This window comes from Atta cephalotes, assembly GCF_000143395.1.
Source record: "Atta cephalotes unplaced genomic scaffold scaffold00031, whole genome shotgun sequence".
NCBI lineage: Eukaryota > Metazoa > Arthropoda > Insecta > Hymenoptera > Formicidae > Atta > Atta cephalotes.
Window position 1 is genome coordinate 933,880 of NW_012130095.1, and position 14,600 is coordinate 948,479.

At 31.9% G+C, this 14,600-nt stretch overlaps 2 protein-coding genes across 2 annotated transcripts in view; one reads left to right on the forward strand and one right to left on the reverse strand.

Moving 5' to 3' along the window:
- Nucleotides 1–1,772: 1,772 nt before the first annotated feature.
- LOC105620931 (transmembrane 9 superfamily member 2) lies at nt 1,773–12,181 on the forward strand. Its single transcript, XM_012202408.1, has 15 exons — nt 1,773–1,895; nt 2,492–2,559; nt 2,686–2,779; nt 2,869–3,004; nt 3,825–3,946; nt 4,021–4,144; nt 4,240–4,379; nt 9,110–9,286; nt 10,538–10,694; nt 10,915–11,092; nt 11,207–11,366; nt 11,430–11,581; nt 11,643–11,754; nt 11,853–12,024; nt 12,114–12,181. Exons 1-15 carry the CDS (start codon nt 1,773–1,775, stop codon nt 12,179–12,181), a joined length of 1,983 nt encoding a protein of 660 aa, XP_012057798.1.
- A 2,155-nt stretch (nt 12,182–14,336) lies between these two features.
- Nucleotides 14,337–14,600, reverse strand: part of LOC105620932 (apoptotic chromatin condensation inducer in the nucleus) — a 3,900-nt gene continuing 3,636 nt past the window's right edge. Inside the window, exon 8 of the mRNA XM_012202409.1 lies at nt 14,337–14,456. Coding sequence (XP_012057799.1) covers nt 14,337–14,456 — 120 coding nt within the window. The remainder of the gene's footprint in view (nt 14,457–14,600) is intronic.

Here is a 14,600-nt window from a genome sequence, read left to right on the forward strand (position 1 = left end):
TATATGCATCATGAAAGGATCAAGAGCGAGCAAACTGGAGCAAATATATTTACATAATTGCACTGCTCATCTTGCTTCCAGAATATCTGTGAACGCGCGCACGAATGTGGTGATGGATTATCTCAAAAACTACAGATGTTTCAATCTGTTTTTAGCTAATGTCTATGTACGGTTTCAATCACGTCAATTCATGTTAGACATGTTTATCACCATTCAATAATTAAATATCGAATATTCAATACAGCTCGATATAAAAATATCGAAAATTCAAGATAAAACATCAATTACACATTTTTTAACTATTTATATTAATTTTTAATTTTCAGAAATATTTTTAATTTTAAAGGTTTTGAGTCCAGCTAAGAGCCTCTTTTATCAACCCTGATTAACGCTATCGATGGTTAACTCAATCATGATTGCCAATGTTAGAACAAACAATAGAATTAGGGTAAAATCACACGCGAATAGGACTGCGGAATAGAGGGCGCCATTGAAGGAGCGTTTATATTGACCGTATGCCGTATTTTGTAAAAATTGACCAATCAAATATTCCCTTCTTACCGCCGAATAAGAGGGGAATATTTGACTGTAATTAGTCAATTTTTACAAGGTTTGCCGCGTCGCATGCTCCAAATTAACCCAGAGGGCACTTGAATCACAGGTAAACTGGCGATTGGAGTTGCATTCATGTGCTCCAATGTTCAGTGACACGAACGGATTTAGGACAAGCATGTCACTTAATCTAATTCTTCTGAAATTGATAATGGATGCTTAAGAATTCCTTTTATCTGATTATTTATTTATGCCCATTTCCACCAATGCAATCTTTAGAATTAGATAAAGACGAATCTTTATAAAGACGAATTAATCTTTAGAATTAGAAAAAGACGAAGGGTAAGTTGAACCGAGATTAAAGTTAATCTACATTAGTGGAAATGGATATTAGTGTAACTATTAATTTTTTTTATCTAGTTTACATTGTTCACTTCGGCCTAGCGGCAAACTATCATAGAGATTGCAATTGCGATCTGTTATTCATTACGAGAAAATAAAAAATTTACATTACAAATATTTTATAAAATCTTAAAAATTTTAATTATAGGAAAAAATTTGGTTGGTAATTGAAAACAGAATTCCATTAACCTCGACGAATATGCATGTATTAACCGAACCGGATTAGCTTATTTTTTCCCTTAGATGTTGGCAGTTCCGTAATTAAACCGAGAAGTTCTGAATCTATTGGCCATCAAACTTGGCTCTGGGATATAATATCGAACTTCCAGAACTCTGATTGGACGGCTCGTTATTCCCTATTGCCTGTGCCTATTGCCTGTGCCTATTGTGTTTAAGCCTTAATGAGTGCATTGAGTGAGCTACGGTTGGAGAAAGTTGAAGCATGTTGGAGCATGCGACGCGAACAAACTTCATGTTATCCTTCCACCATGCCTCATACGACAGGGCAAGAAACGCGGAGAGGGACGGATTATTAGTCACCAATAGTCACCAAGATATTCCGATAAGTACTCGTCCTCGCGGCCGCGCATAGTCGTACACATCATGACGTGTCATGGCAGCCCTCGAGATGTGATACGAGTTTGACTCGCGACAACGTTTCGCGGTATTCCACGCAGCAAGAGATAAAAAGAAACCCGCGAAAACGTGCATATGATGCGATCGAGTGCTTTCATGTAGGACAATACGTTTTACGGAAGAAACACGAGCAGTACGACAAACATTTATAAAGAGACCCGGTGATTGTGACGGCAACGGCGATGAGAACGACGACGGCGATTTTCTACACGCTGTGCGCGTTCCACGGCGTTGTGGCGTTCTACTTGCCTGGTCTGGCCCCTGTGAATTATTGTAAGGTCGGCGAGACTACACCAACCTGCAAGGTATATAGCGTGAGAAATTGTAAAGACGATCAGTTCAATCAGTTGATTGGTCGATCGGTTATGATCGACGGGATGTCGATTATGTCATAAATTCACGCTCATATATGCCTCACATCAGTTATATTATATATATTTTTTTGAGAACTGTATATTTCTCTCGGAATTCAAAATTCCGATTTATTTATAATTGTGTATATAAGTATGTTGTTACATCTATTTGTATGTGTATGATATGAACATTTTATCATTCTTTACTATTGTGTACTATTCTTTATACAATATTTTTATATAATTTTATATGAATTTTAATGTTATAATAAATTATATAGAAATTACATGATATATACACGTGCGCGCACACACACACACACACACACACACACACATACACACACACACACACACAATATATATATATATATATATATGATTAGTTATTATTTTTCCTTCACACATACATGATCTGTATATCTTATCGCCATATATTTTATATTATTATATTATCGAGCAGAATATTACATAATTTGATACAATATTTTTAAATCTTGATAAACTATAATATTGTTAGTTATATTGATAATGAAACTCTGTTTTAGTCGGATATCAAATTATATGTGAATCGTTTAAACACTGAGAAATATGTCATACCTTATGAATATAGTCAGTAAGTAATATTATATTCAAATTGTTTATTATATTTTTTTATGTACTGTATATTACTTTATTTATTGTAATGCAATATTTATATAACTTTGATAATATTTTTTTAAATTCTATTTCTATAATCTAGTTTTGACTTTTGCACGGTAGAGGACGGACAGTCCCCAGTTGAGAACTTGGGACAGGTTGTTTTTGGAGAACGCATTCGTCCCTCTCCTTATAAGGTAAGTGCAAGCAAAATTCCAAGTCTAATATTCTTTAACAACTTAAATCTAAAAAACAAGAAAAATTAAAATTAATGTTTCACTTATAGCTGGACTTCTTAAAAGATGTCAAGTGTGCTACTGTTTGCACAAAATTGTACACACCAGGTGATGAAAATTCAGAGAAAAAGTTAAAGTTATTAAGGGAAGCAATAGCAGTCAATTATCAACACCATTGGATAGTTGGTAGAGTATTAAATATATCAATCAATTAATTAAAAATAATGAAAAGTATTATAAAATTTCTTTTTAAATATTTTTTATTACAATAATTTTTGAATATTTTATTAGTAATATATCATAATAGAATGTTATAATTTCAATATTGTAAGTTTAATTTTATAATTTTGTATTTACATAATTTTGTATCAAAAATTGAATGAAGAAAAAATGAATAATTCGATAATTTAATCCTCCATAATCCAGATGGAAAATCAACATAGATCATATGTGGGTATGTTTTACCTCATGCTATACCTCATCATAAATATACTAATTTAATATGATTGGTAACAATACACTCGAGTTGCATGTGAAATCGGCAAAATGTGCACGGTACTTTTTAAGAAGTTATAGAAATTTATCTTGCAGAGGTATGTCACACTCCATCTGTGGAGGATTAAAAATCTGAAAAATCTAAGTGATGATTTTATAATAAGCAAATATGATCTAAATATGCTGTCAGCGCAAATATATTTTAATACGTAAAGAGTTTATAAGAACAAGAATGTATTAGTATAATTTTGGAGTAAATTTTCAAATTATATCACATAAAATATAAAAATATATTTGTGTTCTAATGACAATAATTAATTGATTTAATTATATAATTGTATTTAGTTTGCTATTTCTGTTATAATTGATGAACTAGTTAAACTTTTATGAAAAAATTATTGTTTAAATAATTTACTTGAAAAGTTTCGAATTTTGCAATCACACAACTTTTCAATACTTAAAATAATTTCAACTTGTTAATAATTCTGTTAATGTATTCTGCTTTTATCAGACAATATGCCAGTAACGTGGTGTTATCAGTTAGAAGATGAACGACAATATTGTAGCACTGGCTTCCCCATGGGCTGTTATTCAAAAGAATCCAGATCTCAGCAAGATACTTGTACTATACATGTGAGGATGAATTTTCAAAATTATGAAAATATAAAATTTAATTTATCTAACAATCTCTCTCTTTATATTCCTAGGGTCCGTACAACAAATCAAAAATTTATTATTTATTTAATCACGTGAATCTTACTATAACTTATCACAGTGGTGGTTCAGAGGAATGGGGATCATCCTTTAAGGAAAACGGTGGTCGTATCATATGTAAGTACTAAGAAATCTCTGCTAGTGTTTAATATCTCAAATTAATAAATTATGAATAATATTAAATAATAATTGTACAAATGTGATTTTAATAGCTGTAAAAGTAGTACCTCGCAGTATTAAGCATACTGGCCAAATTGATTGTGAAAGTCAAATACCATTAGAGATACCATCCAATGAGCAGCAATCTGCACAGACGTTTCAAGTAATATATACATATTCTGTTAAATTTGTGGTAAGTAGAATATAATAGAATTTATTATACTTCAATATTTACATAGCCAAGAAGGGGACTTGATTTACATAAATTCCTTATCCACACTCATTCTCACACTAGTACCTAACTCTAAAAAAAATTTCTTAATTTCTTATTTTCATTTCTTATTCTTATTTATTCTTGTTTTCTATTTATGATGTTACTTTATTTTATTCTATCTCAGCTCTGAATATCACAGTGTATGTTCCTCTATCTTATAATATTTATTATCTACATATCACATATATAGCCTGACCATAGCATATACTATATTACATAAATATACAATATACAATAGTACGACTTATAGCTACAACATAAATATGTACTATACATAAATTCCTAATATTATATCAGCATTTCTAACTGTGTCTCATACACTTCTAGACGCAACCTTGTTGCCTAAATATATTACTTCTCGACCTTTACCTCGTTAATTGTCTTTTCCTCCGTTTTTTTTTCCTGATCTCTTTTTTGTCTCTCTAATTTACCTAAAACTTTACATTTAACTAAATCTAATTCTTTGCTTCAAAATTTCTTCCATATTTCTTCCTTTTTGTAGCTCCCTAAATCAATTGTATATTTTTGGACATTCCTCCTTATAGTGTTCCATACTATTCCAATCTATTCCTATTCCGTAAAATATTCCCTGTATTCCTTACCTAACCAATTTGTTTCCTTCCTCCATATTCCCACATCTAAGTCTAACTAAACTTCACACACCTTCGCCCACTTCCAACCTACATAGGTTTTCCTTCCTTAAATAATTGAGACATCTATTCCCCATATCAAACTCTTTGTACTTTTCATTGTATCTTGCAGTCCTCCATTCTACTATCTTTCCACTGTCTTTGTCATCTCTTTTTCTTCTAATTATTTCCTTCTCTAATTTTTCCCTTCATTTCCATCGTCCCATAATTTCTTAGCATTTATACTATATCCTATCCATTCCTAATGTAAAACTTTTCTCTTTTTTTTCCATATATGTCCTTCCATTTATTCTCTTCTTTTTCTTTTCAATAACCGAATTTATCCTCTTCTTTTCAATAAGCCTCCCTCCTTTTTTTAATCTCCTCTTATGGTATCTCATGGCTCTTATTCCCCAACCTATTCTTAATTTATCCATAGCTAATCCCCATTAACTCGGAGTACAAAACTCTATGTTGAATATCCATCTCACATAATCTAACATAATTTTCTTCAGATTTCCTCTTTCTTTCCCTATCCTCAGATCTCTACTCCATACTCCATAACATTTTGTATTAAGTAAAAAAAAAGTTAAACAGTATCCATCTCCTTATACATCGTTTTTGTACAGTCTTTCCCCTAAACTCTATACTTTTTTGGCTACCGCTCTCCCTTTCCTGCTCAATTCTATTATATGATCTTCATAATCATCTTTTCTATTAAAAGTGAAACTTAAATACTTAAAATATTTCCTGAATCTCTTTACTCTCCCATTTCCTTCTTTTTCTTCTCATGCTTATTAAATACTACTATCTTTGTTTTCAGCGCACAGTTCTAGTTTCTTACTTTTTAAAAATCTCCTTATTCATCATGTCTAACAATGTAACCTTATTTTTCACTAACAGCACTACATTTTGCGTTTGCATACGCTAAGTTCCATATCCTTATACTATCTACCGCAACTCCTATATTTCTAATTTTTTTTATTTTTAACTCTCTATCAAGGTCCGCAATATACAAATTAAACAGGAGTGGACTCAGGACACAGCCTGCCTAACTCCTTTTCTTGTCTGGAACTTCTCTGTCAAACTTCTGCTTGTTCTGACCATAATCTCTGTCCTCATAGATATATTCCAATCTCCTTATCAGTTGCTCCTTGATTCTATATCTCCCTAGTAATTCCCAGAGTACATCTCTATTTACTCTATCGAAAGCTGCCTTCAGATCCGCAAAGAGAGCATATACTTTTCTCTCCCTACCTTCTGTCTGCTTGCTCTTTTAAATCAGATTCAGTATAAATATGTTATCCATCGTCCTACCTTTTCTGAATCCTGTTTGCATCTCCGGAATTATGTTTTTCTTCCTTATCTCTTCTTCCAAATTTAATTTTTAGGATCTCCGATACAAACATTTGTACACAATGATATCCCTCTATTCTAATTTCCTACTAATTTTGTGACTTCTCTCTTATATAATAACACAATAATACTTTGCCTCCAATCTTCAGGCATCTTTCCTTGTCTCCAAACTTGTCCCAATAATTCTATTATGTCCTTTCATAACATATCTTCCGCATATTTCCACGTTTCCATCGGGATTCTATTTATACCCATTCTTGTTCTTCTTTAATGCCCCCTTAATTTTTTCTTCTTTCAACTCCTTTCAACTTCCTGTCCTTCTCTATCTCTTATCTCTTTTCCTCCTTTTCCTGCATCCACCTCAGTATTACTTAGAAAATTCATAAAATGTTGCCTCCATTCATCTGTCTCAATTATTATTTCTCCATATCCTCTTGTTTCTTTTTTGTTTATAAATTTCCATCTGTTTATAAATTTACATCCTTCTTCAAACATCTCAATTCTGTTTCCTCTTCTCTCTTCTTCTTCAGCTCCTTAAATTTTTTTTTCTTTCATGTATTCTCTCCTATTTTTCCTAGTCTCCATCTCCTATATTCTCTGTATTTCCCCTTTCTTCCCTACAACTTCTCCCACCAATATCCTTGTGTCCTAGTTCAAATCTTTTGATTTTTACCTTCCTCTTGATTATCACTCTATGCACAATTTCCTTGATTCTCTGGCATTTTTCCTCTATTGTTACTCCTTTTTAGCTAGCTAAGATTTTTGTTTTTTTCTTGATATTCTATTATGATCTATTCATTCCATACAATTATCTCCTTTATTCCTTGCTTTTTTTCCTCTTCCTTTGACTTCTGCCTCTCCTCTTCTTCCATGCTAAGCAGCGGCATATGATCCGAGTCCATTCTATTATAAATTCCCTTACGTTTTCTCTTATATCTTCATTTGCAATCACATCAATAACCATACTACCTCTATAAATACCTACATAAATATATTCCCCTTCCCAATCTCCTTCCATTTAAAATGTACCATCTTTTTCTCTGTGCCCAATCTACCAACTCTTTTTCTATTCCAACTTCTGTTTCCTGTCACTTTGTCTTCTCATTTCTATTTCTTCTTCTTCTCACTCAACATTATCTAGTTCACCTATTCTTACATTAAAATCCCCACTTATTACTATTATTTCTTCATTTTCCATGTCCCCTAGAATGCTTTCTAACTTTTCTTCTAAATTTTTCCAGCTCCCCCTGTTATATACTGATATTATTACAACCTTCTTTTCCTTATAATCGATATTACCATTCCTTCTTTATTTTTATATATCAAGTTTGATTCCTGTGCCCAGTTTTTCTTTACGCCTACTATAAATCCCCCTATAGTCCTGCCTCTTTTCTTTTCTCTATGTGCATAAATACATTCCCATTTATGTGAATTAGGTAACCTCTCCTCAATTTTTTTCCACTCATTTTCTTGCAGCCATATTTCACATAAGCTTACGAAATCAAACTGGCCTACATAGTTCCAAAAATCTTTATCCTTATTATTTACACCTGCAAAATATTTCCTCCCCTTTTATTTGCTTTCGAATTCCCTTTTTCTCGTGTATCTTCCTTAACTCTTCTCCTTCCACTTTTCCCTTTTCCACACTTCCTTCTTGATTTAACTTAAATTTTGTTCCTCCTTACCGCTTCCCTAGACTTATCCCTTTCTTTCCTCTCTCTATCCCCATATTTCCTATTATTTTCTTTTTTTTTCTCTTCCTCCTCTCTCTCTTTCTATTTCCGTCCAAGTTTTCCAAATCCCCCTTATTTTCACTCTTCCATATTCTATTTTTATATTCTATTTTTATATCCTCCCCTTTGTTTTCTTGTGCTTTCACCCATTTATTTATTCAAATCCATTTTATTTAAATCGTTTTTCTTTCATCAAAATTAAATCATTTTCGAAAAAGATTTTCCCTCCCCTTAATTTATTCTTGTTTTTCATCACCTCCCTTTTTATTTTCTCATTATCCACTTTAATGATCACTACTGGTCCGCTCATCCTCCAGCTGATTACCTCTACATCTATTTTCTCCTTTATAAATTTCTGAGCCCATTCCTTGCCTTTTTCTATATCTTTATTTCCTTTCCAATTAATCCCTTTAATAGCAATATTGCATTTTCTTTTCTCTCGTTCTTTATCCGCTACCAATTTCCGTACTGCTCCTCTCTTCCTTTCTCCCACTTAACTTATCCATGCTTCTAACTACCTTCCACTACATGCATTCGCAGTCCTACTGTAGATATTCCCTCCCTTATTATATACACTCCTCTTCCTCTGCCTCTCCTGATATATAACCATATCCTATCCTCCTCTCCATCTCATCTAACTTATCTTTTATCTCTTTTATCTCTTTACTATTCCTCCCATCTCTCTTTAAGCCTTTTCTATCCACTTCTTCACCTTATTTTCTCTTTCTATTATTTTCTCTTCTATCTCTCTATTCCTCCCAAAATCTTTCCTTGACTTTCAGACTTTCCATGAATATTTTTCTTTCCTCCCTTATATTTTCCATAAATTTGTGATAAATATATCTTCATGAGTATAATAATAAAATAGTTTTAACGATAATTAATAAAATTTAATCATTTATTGTATTTATTATCATACTTATTATTCCAGAAAAATAACACGATTAAATGGTCATCTAGGTGGGATTACATTTTAGAATCGATGCCACATTCGAATATTCAGTGGTTCAGTATTCTTAACTCGTTGATAATTGTTCTATTCCTCTCTGGAATGGTAGCTATGATAATGCTTCGTACTCTGCACAAAGACATCGCACGATATAACCAGGTACCTATATACTTTATTCAGTTGTTACAATTTAATAGCATGTCATTCTTTTTCTGTGGCTGTGTTCCATCCAAATTTAATTAATTGTCAGTTGAAAATCTCTAGTGCACATAATGTAAACTATAGATTTTCAGTACTAGCAATGAATTTTGAAACACAGTCTATATTATCTACATTTGCTATATCTATTTTCTTTTAAAATGAATGTATAACTGACAAATGTATGAATTGTTATTATCTCCGATAATTTCACGATATTTTAACAACTGAATCACATAATAAAAATAGCCATTTATATTTTTTTTATTCAATTACAGCGATGCCAAAATGGCTTTCATTTTTATTAGAAACTTCGTCTATACAAAATTTCAAGATAAAATTTAATAAAATTTTAAGAAGATATTAAGAAATTCCTGTTAATTAATGTCTTGGAAACTAAAAAATCTAACTTAATCTTAGTTTCAGTAGTCTAAAGGTTTAGGACGCTCGCACGGAATGCAGGAAATCCGGGTTCGGCCGAGGCAATAAGTTTATTATAGTTTTTTAAATTTGGGAAATTTGATTTGGGATTATTAATATTTCAGATTGATTGCGATTGATTGAAAGTTTGACAATCATATCGACATGCAATTATCATTTCTGAAATTAATTCATTTATATGAATATATATAATAGTTCAACATCTTAACATTCAAACCGTAGTGGCGCTTCGTATTTAAAGTAATGTATTTAACTTAACCTTAGCTATACACACTTTTTCTATCCTTGATATATTCCTTGGGATCCCATTTGTTACTGTAACTTCTGTAAAAATAAACATATTTCAATTAATTTTTTTTAATCAATGAAGAATTAATTAAGAAACAAGCCCATAATGTAAAAGTGGAATTAAGGAGCTTCGAAATATTAGGTGTGGGAAAAAATTCGTGTCGTTTTTTTAATGCCATGTCTAACGGGAAAAACGCCACGAACTTTTTTCCACACCTAATATATAGGTTCAAAGAAAAAGAAAAGTTTAGGAACACAAAAAAATCTCAATTTAGCAAATTGCACTGAGTGTGTATAGTTAGGGTTAAATACTAACCTTTTACTTAAAAAAATGCTTTGAATGATTAATTGAAAAATTAATTCATAAGCGCAAAATTAGGCTTTTGTAAAACAATATATTTCATGAAAAGGTGAAGGTAACCAAATGTTTTCTTCACTTTTACAAAATTATGATATCCGTTTGTCTGTGTTGCGATAACGCAGGCCTACTTCCAGATAGAATCAGGAGAAGATGCACAAGAGGAATTTGGATGGAAATTAGTACACGGCGATGTGTTCCGCCCTCCACGTAAAGGGATGTTGCTTTCAGTTTTGCTAGGATCTGGTATTCAAGTGTTCTTCATGACACTGGTTACACTAGGTAAACTCTCTTTCTCTCTCTCTCTCCCCCTCCCTCTTTTCCTATCTCTTCCTTTTCTTCTCTTTACATTTTCTCATCAAATTTATTAGATTAAATTTGAAATTAATACTTATTCAAGATTAATTGAATCTAAACATTAAAAATTATATATATTAAATATTTTTTTTTATTTTAAATGATAAGTTATAAATGTCATTTTAAATTTTAATCAATGCTACAGCATTCGCTTGTCTGGGTTTCCTTTCGCCTGCTAATAGAGGTGCATTAATGACTTGTGCAATGGTGTTATACGTTTGTCTGGGAACCACTGCGGGATATGTGGCCGCTCGAATATACAAAAGTTTCGGAGGAGAGAAATGGAAGTCCAACGTGTTACTCACATCTATGCTTAGTCCCGGGTAAGACTCATTATTTTCTTAGAATCTGTTCCTTTAAAAATAAATTAATTTTTACGAATGTCATTTGTGTTTGATGTAAATGTACGATATAAAAATTTATTTCATTTTTTACAGAATTGTATTCAGTTTATTCTTCATAATGAATTTGATATTTTGGATAAATGGAAGTTCGGCCGCAGTACCTTTCAGCACTTTAATCGCGCTTCTGGCACTATGGTTTGGAGTATCCGTACCGTTAACATTTATTGGTGCTTACTTTGGTTTCAAAAAAAGGGTAATTATAAATTAATATTATTTTAGTATAGTATGTATTTATAAATAATTGAGATAACGCCAGGCTTTGGAGCACCCGGTACGAACAAATCAAATTCCTCGGCAAATACCAGAGCAGAATTTTTACACACAACCAATACCTGGAGTCATCATGGGTGGTGTCTTGCCATTCGGTTGCATATTTATTCAATTATTCTTCATACTTAATTCTCTTTGGTAAGTATTGCATATTAATAAATTCTTATTAATAAATATTCTTACGAGTCATTTTTACTAGGTCAAGCCAAGTATATTACATGTTCGGATTTCTCTTCTTGGTTTTTCTTATACTCGTCATTACGTGTTCCGAAACGACAATTCTGCTCTGTTATTTCCATCTTTGTGCTGAGGTAAATATAGACTTTACAGAAAATCATGCTTGTGTATTTTTTTTGTGTATGTATATATATATACATTAAACATCGTTATATCAATAATTTCTTTGTAGGATTATCACTGGTGGTGGCGTAGCTTTCTTACATCTGGCTTTACTGCTGTCTATTTGTTAATCTATTGTATACATTTCTTCGTTACTAAGTTAGAAATTGAAGGTGCCACCTCTACGTTCCTGTATTTTGGATATACGTTTATTATGGTTTACTTATTCTTCCTTTTGACAGGTGAGTATTCGTTATGTGTTTAGCTTAAATTTTTGTTAAATGCCATAGTTACCATTGACGTTTAAAAAATAAAATTCATTTTCTTTCAGGTTCTATTGGTTTCTTTGCCTGTTTTTGGTTCGTGCGCAAGATTTATAGTGTTGTGAAGGTTGATTAAATAAAACTAATGATGAGAACAATGCTTGTATGATGAATGTAATATGAGTGAAACAAATCGTAATGAGAATGAGCGATAGTCGATATTGTGTAAACCCGCGTTAAAAAGATAAAGGAGAAAAAATCCATATGATAATAATAAGCAAATAATAGCGCATCTTCGTCGTTATTGTTGAGATACATCGTTGCAAGTATCGTCATAAATAATAAATAGTTTATTTTATTAACGCGAAAAAGGTTTACAGTTTTCGAAGAGTGGATGTCGATATAGTTATTATCTGACATTCTTCGAAAAGTATTTTCTCGGATAAGCGTCTAACATACATAATGCATATTAAACGATGTATGTTTTAGATATCTGCGAAAATTTGCATAAGCATCTTGTTTTATTTTTTCCTTTACTTTCAAAATGCTTCACTTCGCAAAAGCGTTATGTGGCATGCAATCGTGATACGTTTCAGTTTGAATCTTCAATGTGTCACATGAAATCGATTCTGGTCAAATTATTTATTGTTTATTCATTTATTTATTATTGGCATTGAAAAAGGAATTTTTAATAAAATGGAAAATATTAAACGCGTGCATAATGACATAAAAATACAATTCAATTCTAATTGTGAAACGCATGTGTCATCCATGTTTTTTAAATTATAAATTAAATACATAAGTAATAAAAATGTACAAATTAAGAACTAACTTGACAATTGAAAAATTTTATGTCTCTTCTTTTTCTGTCTACCAAATAAATAACAAGCATAATCATAATCGTGACATGTGAACAGTCAAATATGCACATATTCTGTACTCAGATTTTGTAAACTAAACTACCTACAATGTTAGCGTTGATAATATTATTACTGATACAAATAAAACAATCAAATGAGTTTATATGCGCATTTGCAATAAATTTAAACGATTGTATTCTATTTTGCGCGATATTTCACTACTAATTTATTAAATGCAGTTCTATGATTGTACAGCAAATTAAATAACGACAATAACATAGGCAATTATTTATTTTAAGCATAAATGTATTTACTCATCATTGTTCTCAATTTTTCGTCATAAGTGAGTAACAAATTCTCCAATAAGTGTATTATAAAAAGAAAACGATAAATGTACCTATGTATACGCTTACACAAAAGCGTGTTTTCATCATTTTTAGGATTTATTAATAATTTTACATGTCACATCCCACACGAAATATGGGTTATATTTACAGACATGTCTTCACCCTGCCCTAGTCTATATTAATGGTTAACACTGACGCGACGCTTCCTGATGTAGTCGCTATCAAAGTCGAATGGTTGGCAATTGTTGAGCTCGACGCAACCAAAGCAGACCTTGAAAAATATTTAACGCAGAGACAAAGTCTTTTATCCATCAATGTCCAACAATGTCTTCATAGAAATGCTTTTCTGCGTTTTGGGCGACAGTGTTTTCCATCCAAACTATATATACGATTTCATTCTTCCATTCGATCGTATTTGTGTTAGAGTTCGATTCGTAAAAAAGGAAAACGAAAAAAGAGCGAAGAAATAAACGATATTCTCATGAATGTCAAGTCTATTCCACATTCAATAATGTGTCTCATCTATTTTCTTCAAAGAGGTTCCCACGTTGTAAAGTTATTCCGTGGATGCTGCATTTCAACATGAGAGTGAATTGGTATTATCTGCCATGAATGGTTGACGCAAATACAGAACCACTATCACATCTACAGTTATTGGCTCTCTGTGGGATAAATAAATGTTGACCTGTAAGAAGTATGGTTTAATTCTGATATTCGAGGAAAGGGAACAAGGAGTTGAAAGGATATTTAATAATCATGCATTAAATATCTGAAATTTAAATAAAAAGAGAGATCAAAGATTAAAGAGACAACATAAAAGACAGAGATGACAACATAAAAGGAAATGCAGAAAAAGAAAATAGATCAAAATATGAACAAATGTCGAAACATAAAGTTTCAGATATTCTTCTGACGATTCCAAAAAAAAAATGTGTCTAATAAACAATATAGATCAATAACAAGAAACAAAATTGTGAATTAAAAAACTGAGTAAAGTGGAATAAAGGAAAATTAAATTCAAGACAAAAAGGGATCAGGAAAAGGGAGGAATACATTTAATGTTGCTGATGATATACGCTGATCTCTATTTTCTCGGAGTGCGTCGACGTCGGTTGTCTCTATTTCTATCGGCACGTCTCATCTCTTCTAATCTGCGCGCGTGTTCCGCCATATGTTGCCGTCGCATCTCTTCCTTCACGACTATCTACAATGTTTCCACATAAAAAACATTATTACCAATTCGTTATTTGTTTTAGTTTGTGTGTGTGTGTGTGTGTGTGTGTGTGTGTGTGTGTGTGTGTGTGTGTGTGTGTGTGTGTGTGTGTGTGTGTGTGTGTGTGCGCGCGCG